General features: G+C 37.9%; 2 protein-coding genes across 2 annotated transcripts; one reads left to right on the forward strand and one right to left on the reverse strand.

Annotated features, from left to right (window-relative positions):
- Positions 1-2,403: 2,403 nt before the first annotated feature.
- Positions 2,404-3,382, reverse strand: LOC149583091 (uncharacterized). Its single transcript, XM_089864075.1, has 2 exons — positions 3,176-3,382; positions 2,404-3,112 (listed from the first exon to the last, which is right to left on the reverse strand). Coding segments are annotated over exons 1-2 (684 nt in total). The 5' UTR covers positions 3,178-3,382; the 3' UTR covers positions 2,404-2,430.
- Positions 3,383-3,873: 491 nt separating this feature from the next.
- LOC149583092 (uncharacterized) lies at positions 3,874-6,549 on the forward strand. Its single transcript, XM_089864060.1, has 7 exons — positions 3,874-4,028; positions 4,323-4,395; positions 4,469-4,631; positions 4,700-4,868; positions 5,022-5,233; positions 5,297-5,643; positions 5,704-6,549. The coding sequence occupies exons 1-6, from the start codon at positions 3,874-3,876 to the stop codon at positions 5,317-5,319; spliced, it is 795 nt and encodes a 264-aa protein (XP_089720186.1). The 3' UTR covers positions 5,320-5,643; positions 5,704-6,549.
- Positions 6,550-8,921: the final 2,372 nt, after the last annotated feature.

Here is an 8,921-nt window from a genome sequence, read left to right on the forward strand (position 1 = left end):
GAAGTCCTACACCCGTTCTTCCCATGACTACATTCAGTACCCTAATGACTACCAACACTCGCTATTTAAATAATTATACTTGAAATTTATTTACAAATGTTACAAAACAATCCATTTTTTAAACCCTTCTCCAGCCATAATTCCATCATCTTCCGCGTCAGTATATTCGTCATCATTGTCGATCTTTTTCGTTTCACTTTTGTAACGCGTTGACTGACGAGTACGAACGTTCGATGATTTGTACAAAGAACGAGGAACGTTTACACTAGCCAGGTACTCGTAAAATTCATCTGATCCTACGGGCTTCTTTTTCTTTTTAGATCCCGGTACTGCGTAAATTAATAAATCTATGATATGAGAACCGTTTATGGGACGTCCGCCATAGATTAATTCGCCCTCTAACGTGACCTCGAAGCCAGGTGAACGTGCTAGAAACTTATACAAAGTCATCGCTTTGCTAAGAATATAGGACGGGATTACCGCGGCTATATCGCTTTCCCAATTTTTAGTCTTTAATTTGTTAATATTCCGTTTAACGTTTCGATTTATTCGTTGCTGTAATTTGTGAGTATAAATCCTTATTTTGTCGGTGTTATGTAAATTTCGTCGATTCATAACCTCGCTAGGATCATTTTGCAGTTCAAGAGTTGTATCTACATTCGGTTTTATCAGGTTTTTTCGGACGTTACTCGGGGATTTGATTGAAGTCTTTTCAAAACGTCCTCCGGTACTAAAATCATCTTCTTGGCCATGGTTTAGTTCTTAATAGCTTTACTAATGGCGGCTCCAGCCGCTGATCTGAGAATCGATAGAATTCCTGGAATTAACAAAGGAAGAAAACCGCCTTTTTGCCTGAGAATTTCCCTTCTTCTCGCGGTAGGTAACTTCCTGGACAGTTGACGTAATACCGAACAGTGTTTCTTTAATCGAGTCCTTTCAGTTTCTGACAATTTCACGTTACCTCGCAATACATTTGTACAACATTCGATTAAGGTTAATATTTCATTTTGAGAAGCGAATTTAATGGCGGTTTTCCTTTGACGAGGGTTGCACGAGGTCAAAAATTTGAGAAAATTCACGTGTTGACACAATTTCTTTGGGCAAACCATTTCGCGGTTTTATGAGCTTTCACGAGTGGACAAGTGTCGTAGTCTTGATGGAACGTGCCACACGTATCCGTTTTGAGCTTGATTGACGAAAGTTTCGGACACCCGTACTCTTCAATGTTAATTACATTCGCGTTCAAGTACCTGGAAAAAAATTGCGACTTTTCTAATCCTTTCGTAAAAAACGTCGAAGCCTTCTGCAAGATCACGTCGATGATCTCGTTTTGCTTAAAATAATCATGATCGCCTTCACTCCACCGCAAATCGCAAATGTTTTTGGTTAACCACACGCATTGCCTTTTATCCTTGAGCGAAAGTTCCCTAAATGGATACGGCGGCTTTATTGTCCAGACCTAACTCTCGCCCGTTTCCGAAACTACTAAGGCGATTTCTTTTACAATCCATTGACCTCGAGCGCGTAAAAAATTGGCTTCGATAAATCCAGGCATTCTAAAATAATAAATAAAAGAACCGTTTCTTTACTACAACGCTCTTAAAAACAAACACTTTTTTATCATTCTCTTACTCAAGTTTTGAACGGGTCTCGTCAAGGGCTCGGAACGAAATGGATCACAGAAGAATTGTCGAGTGATTTATATACATATCTTAACGACTTATTTGGGGAAGTAAATAGCGTGTTCTTCCCCTGGTAAAATCCCCGATCGTAATCTGTAATTCTCGAGTGTGTTCGGTTTTAAGTCGACAAAGAGATAACCGTATGGTCGAGCTACGGCTTGTCTAAACGCGTCCGTGACGTATTTACTATTTCCCGGAGATATTTGTTTCGCAATTTGAATGATCGCTGACTGATCTCGAGGAGATTTGAAAATAACTAAATAATGCGAATTTAAATTCATCGTTCTAATTTGTTTCCCGGATAATATAAATTTTGCATAATTAAAAATAAAGAGGAATTCCGATGATGAGTGCCCCTACAAAATAAGTTAGTCATTTCCTAGTTATTCGCTATCTCGCACAATAAGTCGTCTAAAATAACGAAATTTAGAACATTTGGGTCGAGTGTTTCCGTATCTAAGAGTCCCTGATAAAACTCCACCGAAGGTGTATGTTGTAATACGTTATTAAATAAATCGGCCTGATATTAAGTATAACACCAAATAATTCTTTCCGGTGGTGGGACGACGCAAACATTAATATGCTTTATTAACTTAGCGACGAAGACAGATTTCCCCGATTGGGTAGCTCCGGAGACAATTCCGTTAAATGGATGATGTAGCCTTATATCGACGTCACTCATATTGAACGACCGATTTGTTCGGAATCAATACCACAAATGTTATCGTTTTCTTTTCATTTATTTCATTTATAATAAATTTTCTTTCGAGTTACAAATAATATCGTTTAGCATTCCTTTACAAAAATTCACGCTTAGAAATGTTTTATTTAAGAATTCATCGTGCACCTCGTGATAATTGATCCTTTTCACGGCGTCGAAGTACTTTTCCCTTACTCGAGACGACCAGTCCGGGAGTAAACACTGATGTTTCAGTTGAGATGGGTGATCGACTTCGCACCCGGTGCATGTTATTTCTTTTATAATTTTTCTCAGTTGCGACATAAGGTTTCGTTGAATTACTTTGTAAATCCTTTCGGACTCGCTCAAAAATACTATAATTCGCTCGCACTGATTTAGCAGGGATTCCCACACCTCGAAATTGGCGTTGAACCCTTTCTTAGTCGGCAAATACGTCCCGTAACTCGACCCGGTTTCATGGATCATTTCTCGAATATCTACGACACGCTGATTTCGATACTCGCTTGTTTCGACGCGTTTGAAAGAATCTCCTAGAAACGAAGAAATTGGGGAGGTCTCTTCGTTCTTCAAAAACGACGTGATTGCATTTCTGATATTCCAAAGTTCTTCGAATTCCGTTTGCGACAAAGTAATACCGGAAGTCCCGTCGATAAACCCTAATCGAACCCGACGGTCCGGAGTGATTGTCGCGATCTTTTTACGAGAGAGTTGGAATACCCCGCCTTCAACCCTAAAAACATCAAGATTTAAAAAAATCTCTCCCAAACTTCGAAAGTAAAAATAAGGGACTTACATGGTGAAACAATCTTTCTCGATCCTTTTCCGGGAGACGAATGATCTTCCGACCCGCGGTTAGCGGGTTTTATACTGATTCTTATCTACCCCACATCATCGTAACGCGGATTTCCCGACACGTCATAGTCACATGCGTTACTTCTGGTTTTGGTTAGCGTTAAAATTACCTCATGGAATTTCCCCATCCATATCGAAAACAAAACACTCGACCTCTACCCTCTGTCATGAACTCTTGAAAATAGATTCCGCAAACCGTTGAATGTCACTTATTCCGTGGCTGACGCGATATTCCGTGGTAATTAAAACTTCCAAAAATTAAATATTTCTAAAGAGTTTTTTCTACCATATGGTTTAAAATTAATCGCGTAGCTTGGAACTTCTAGAATTTTCTCATAATCTAAACTTTCTCCCTTATCTTATCTACGAATGACAAGAGTCAAAATTCGCTCGGACTAAAATAATAATATCTACGCGTTTATCAGTTCGATAAACAAGACGCACAAGACCATATTAAATTCCACCGCGTGATTCGAATTCGTGCACACTGCGTATAGGGTTTGTCTTATCTTATCGTCTTTCCCCGGCTTTCGAGGAGCTTCGGAATCAAACAAGATGAGTCGGACATATTACAAACCCCGAAATATTTTCGAAAATTTCTCATCTATCCCCCGCTTTGAGCAGTGCAAAAAAAACAATATGGTCACAACCAAATCCTCCAGGCTGGAGGATCCGCGAAATCGGTACTTATATACTACTAACGGTTCATCGGATTGGGGTCGCTTGGCATGCCACATTTGCAACCTGAATTTGCAAGAGCATTTCAATACGGTCTCAGCTCCGAAACATGCCAGGTCAGTCAGCTATGAAAAGCATTTTAGTTTATTTCTAATATGTTAAAATGCGCAGTCTTCTCGGTAATTTGTAATCTGTTCTCATTAGCTCATTGAAATTTGTCCAAACTGCTAAGAGCAAAGAAGGAGAGTGGAAACCTTATGTGCAAACGCAATTTCTGTAAAACAACTGGCCAGGGAATAAATTAAAATGACAGCAATGATGAGAATTTGATTGTTGGATAGTTTTAGTTCTAAAGGTTTATTTTTTAAGAAGATTGTACATTTTAATTAATTTTGTCTTTTCATTTACAGAGTCAAGTGGACTCATGTTCCAATTGAAGAATTAGATACATTATATACCAAATCTACGCTTAAATTGTCCACTGTAACTGATTAAAACGCTTAAGTTAATTACGTAACTAAGAATTATTAATACTTAATCCTTACGATGGTTTTAGAAATTTCATATCTTCACGGTAGACACGGCACGCTCACTTTTCGATGGTCGACTGGAACATTTCATTCCGTCTTCTCCCCATGAAACGGCCAACACGGTTATCTTTTCGGTGCCCCCGAAAAGAGTGTTGTCTACTTCCTTCTCCTTCTTATATGGACACTCCAGTAAATTTCGATCGATAAACATTCCATTCGCCTCATAATTCATTAATTTCCTTTCTTTATTCAATCAGGTGGTGATTTTAATTGCGTCCACTTTGGTCATTCACTCACTTTTGCTTGTCGTTCACTCCGTCGTAACCAACAAATACAAATCGGTGCCCACCAAGAGAGTGGCCAAGAAAATGGCCCAAGAAACCCTGGAAAACGTTTTGGAGAACGCGTCGCTCTTGTGCGCCGAACGTAAGCGATTAAGCGCACCCCCAAACAGTTGATAACATTTCACTCGCGCGTGAGCCGGTTTAGTATGAGGGATCCAATAACCAAATATTGTGTCTCGATAAAGAAAGATGGCAGGCGCTTCAGTCACTCATGAGATAATTATGTTTCCTACAGCGATTCCATCCGTGTTGCCCAACATTACTTGTCGTCTGCTGGCTTCGTCGTGGCTAATCGGAGTGACTTTCACTCTGTTTTACTTGGGTTGCTATTTGCGGACGGAGTTCACGACGGAAAGCTACAATCGCTTCGACACTCTCTCGGATTTGATCAAATCGGGAATTCCACCCATAATGATCCCGGAAACATACGAACACCTGCAAGTTTTGGTGAATATCCTTCTGGATGTTAAGTTTCTCAATTCTTCTGACGTCGTTGTTGCGTCTCTACAGGCAGTCCAGGACCCGACTGTTAAGGAATGGCGAAGCGCATTCGATGAGATGAAAATATTGGAAGGAACTGCAGAAACCTTGGAAAAAGATTTCGAACCCGTTAATTCCGGGAAAAAACTATGATAGTAACGGTCGAAATGCTGCTTTCCATAGTACCATATTTAAAGATGGGCAAGAACAGAGGCAATTTCAAAGAGCTACTGAAACATTTTGCAGGGGTCATGTAGAGCAAAGGCGGACTTTACCTTTCGCCAGAAGACGTCGCGTTCGACTACGTACACACCATGTTCAACACCTCTTGGGTGAGAAGCAGTCCGCAACTGCACGAGTCCGTCCAACTGAGCTCGGTAACGAATTTTATGGTAAAATTGTGAACGGGTTTTGATCAATATTCTCTCAAACGAAAGTTTTCAAGTTCCTGGACTTTGAGCTCCACTACAGAATTGAACAGCTCAAGTGGGAAAAACCGTCGAAAAGCGTGACTGCTTTGGACCTGAGTAGCGTCTGCGTTCCTTTCTACTTTCTTCTCATGATGTTGTTGGGAACAGTAACCGTTGTCACAACCGAAATTATCATCTATTATTTAACATGAACCCGTAAAATTAAATACGTCACCGCACCAAATCTAAATTTCTCACTTATACACAAACTTTGAATTTACTTCGAAATGTATAGTTCACGAACGAAATCACTGCGTGTTTCGATCTACTCTTGAACTTATTGGGGGAAATGGGTAATTATGCACTTATGACACGAATGCGATTGAATATTTACTCACTCCGGAGCCTCCGGGATGAACTAGGCCCATGCATGTCAAATTTTATGTGGGGAAATATCCAGTTTGCTAGGAAAAATATTTTCACCATAGATGGCGCTTATTTTTCCGTTGTGACAGGGGTCTTCCTTAAATTATCGTTGATACTTTAGGGGTCAGTCATAAAATTTTTATGATAGAGAAAAGTTTCATCCTAAAATTAACGTAAATGTTTTTGGGTCTCTTCACTTTTTACTGAATCTTTCGGTTAGATTAGATTGTATGAAACCATGATTCTTTAAATAAAATTAGATGTTAAATTGTTTCAATTAAAATAATTCAGTAAGAGTAATAAAACCGTATACTTACAATCCGCGACCTTGGCCCAAATACTTAAGCAGTCGACAGGGTCACGGGGTTGAACTTTGTTTATTTTACGGTCGTGTCAGCGCCCCCAAGCGGGAAAACACGGCGAACTAAATGACCGTTGCGACCGGGGTCTTCCACAAATTATCGATGACATTTTAGGGGCCAATTATAAAACTTTTATGAAAGAGAAAGTTTTTACCTTTAAATTAACGTAATTTTTTAAGGGCTATTCACTTTTTATTGAATCTATTGGTTAGATTGTATGGACAAAAAAGAAATTATGAGATTTTAACATCGTTGTTTTTTAGTAAAACAAAACTTCTTGAAGTTGCTAATTCACAGTTTTCATATACCATTAGAGGATATTTTACCCCTTCAAAACCATTAATTTTTTAACCTTAACATTTTTTTCCTTTACTTCTTTGGAATGATTGTTTAATAAAGGTCTTCTAAAATTTTCAAAAACATTTTTTTACTATCCGCAACATCGGCTTCACCGCTCTACGTTTATACCTTGCCCTAATATGGTAGCAGTCGACGGGGTCATGAGGCTGAACTTGTTTATTTTACGGTGCTGAAAGCGCCACCAAGCGGGAAAACACGGCGAACTAAATTAGTCAAAAAAATATTCTCCCTTCACTACATGCATGGGCCTAGATATCTCGGAGGCTCCGCTCACTCTCGTGTGAATTTAAATAAAATTTATTAAACTTGGAAAATATGTTGATCAATGGTTCTCGTTTCATCAAGAAACTTGCCGATAGGATAGTTTTTCGTAATTTTTATGGCAGTTTCAACTAGGTCCCCTAGTGTTGAAAATGTACAGTTTTGGTTTCCGTTTGAAAGTTGAAAAGAATTGCGAAAATCAAAATTGAATTTCTTGTAAATAGGCGATAAAATATATATTTTTAATCTAAAATGTTATCAATGATTTAAAAAAGCGCCAAATAAGATAATTGCATTATAAGCTAAACTACGATTAAACACTTTTCGCACGAGCAAACTTAGTTACAAATATTGTATTTTCAAAGATTAAATTGTAGAAACGGCTTGAAAGCATTCGATAATGCCCTGATCTATAATAATTATTCAAACCATAATTTTAAAGGGATAGAATCAATCTTTTGACTACAAACGAAAAGCTTTCATTTTTTTAAATCAGATAGAACCTAAAATTACGTTTTCAAAAATATATATATATTGATAGTTTTAATAACTTAACTATTTTTAATTAATGTTTAAAAGAATTAGTTTTCGGCGCCGCTCCCATCACTGCTCCCTCTACAGTCGTTCGGCAAAAACACGAGCGAACCACCTACATTACCCCGCTAGCCTCCTCTCACACGGAAATATAGTAGATTTACACCTAAAAGTAGTTTTCATACTATTGTGCATTTTGCATTTTCGGCAAATTAGTATTTTTCATGGAAGCTAAGCCTTTGCCAAAATAGCGCAAAAATGAGGTGTTTTGGCCATTACCCGTAACTATTTTGACAAATCTCTATCATCCCAACTCTACAACGTAACCAAGAGTTAAGGAAACAAAGGATAATAAACATGATAAATCAGAATTATGTTTACAAATGTCTTCTCGAATATGCGCCGCTTCCCTAGTGAAGGAGAAAAGCTACTATACAGTGATCTAGAGCTACCTATATACTCCTATTTCCAAACAACCAATGAATCAGTGGACGTTAGCAACGTCACTAGGGTAACAAAACAAGTTGGGTGGTATTCGCGGCTAGTTTGAATTTCAAAATATCTAACGTACTTTTCTTAATTTTAAACGGTTTAATTCGATTTTTTTTGGCACACATAATTTTAGGCACATTTTTAACCTAAAACTGCCCTCATCTTGTACTAGTCGGAAATCCTTGATTCTATCCCTTTAATCGTCCTTAAAACTATTTATCGTTAAATTTTGGGATCTTCTTCTCAACAACCTCGAGTTAAAGAAATTACACCATTACTGTTAAATTTCAAATTACTGTAATTTTATTGTCGGTGAAATAAAAAGTTAATTTGACGCGAGATATTTTTGCAGTTGCCAATCATATTTTTATTAAACCTTATTGTCCATTAATTCTTTAACACTTTGAAAAGGTTTTCGGGGAATTAATTGTATGTTAAAATCAAATATGCTATAATTAAGTCAACCCATAAGTGCATCCACCACATCCACAATCACTTGTAAATGAGGGTTCGAAGATAATTGCAGAAAATCAGAAAAAATCGTTTGAGAAACAGATCAAACGTCGCTTAACTGGACCCAGGACTCGGGGATGCAGTTGACCGACCAAGCGAGATATTTGTTTGTTTGCGCCAAGCTTTAATTAAATGGAAATGTTTTTTAATTTGAAATTGAGAAATGAATATTGGAACTAAGTTTCTACCAACAATTAAGTAAAGCAGGTAACGTTATAAAGTACATAATTCTATTGAACGACTGAAATATCCCTTATGACACTAATCATTCTCAGATTCCCAGTTAATCAATTACAG

This window comes from Phalangium opilio, unplaced genomic scaffold (genome assembly GCF_054372755.1).
Source record: "Phalangium opilio isolate 3A_F unplaced genomic scaffold, DU_Popi_V2 ptg001628l_1, whole genome shotgun sequence".
Lineage (NCBI taxonomy): Eukaryota > Metazoa > Arthropoda > Arachnida > Opiliones > Phalangiidae > Phalangium > Phalangium opilio.

What these genes read in the sequence shown, in the direction of transcription:
- LOC149583092 (XM_089864060.1), top strand. Translation starts at nt 3,874, where the DNA reads ATGGTCACAACCAAATCCTCCAGGCTGGAGGATCCGCGAAATCGGTAC. An exon ending in TCAGCTCCGAAACATGCCAG is followed by an intron (nt 4,029 to 4,322) that starts GTCAGTCAGCTA and finishes TTTCATTTACAG; the next exon opens with AGTCAAGTGGACTCATGTTC. An exon ending in GTCGCTCTTGTGCGCCGAAC is followed by an intron (nt 4,869 to 5,021) that starts GTAAGCGATTAA and finishes TGTTTCCTACAG; the next exon opens with CGATTCCATCCGTGTTGCCC.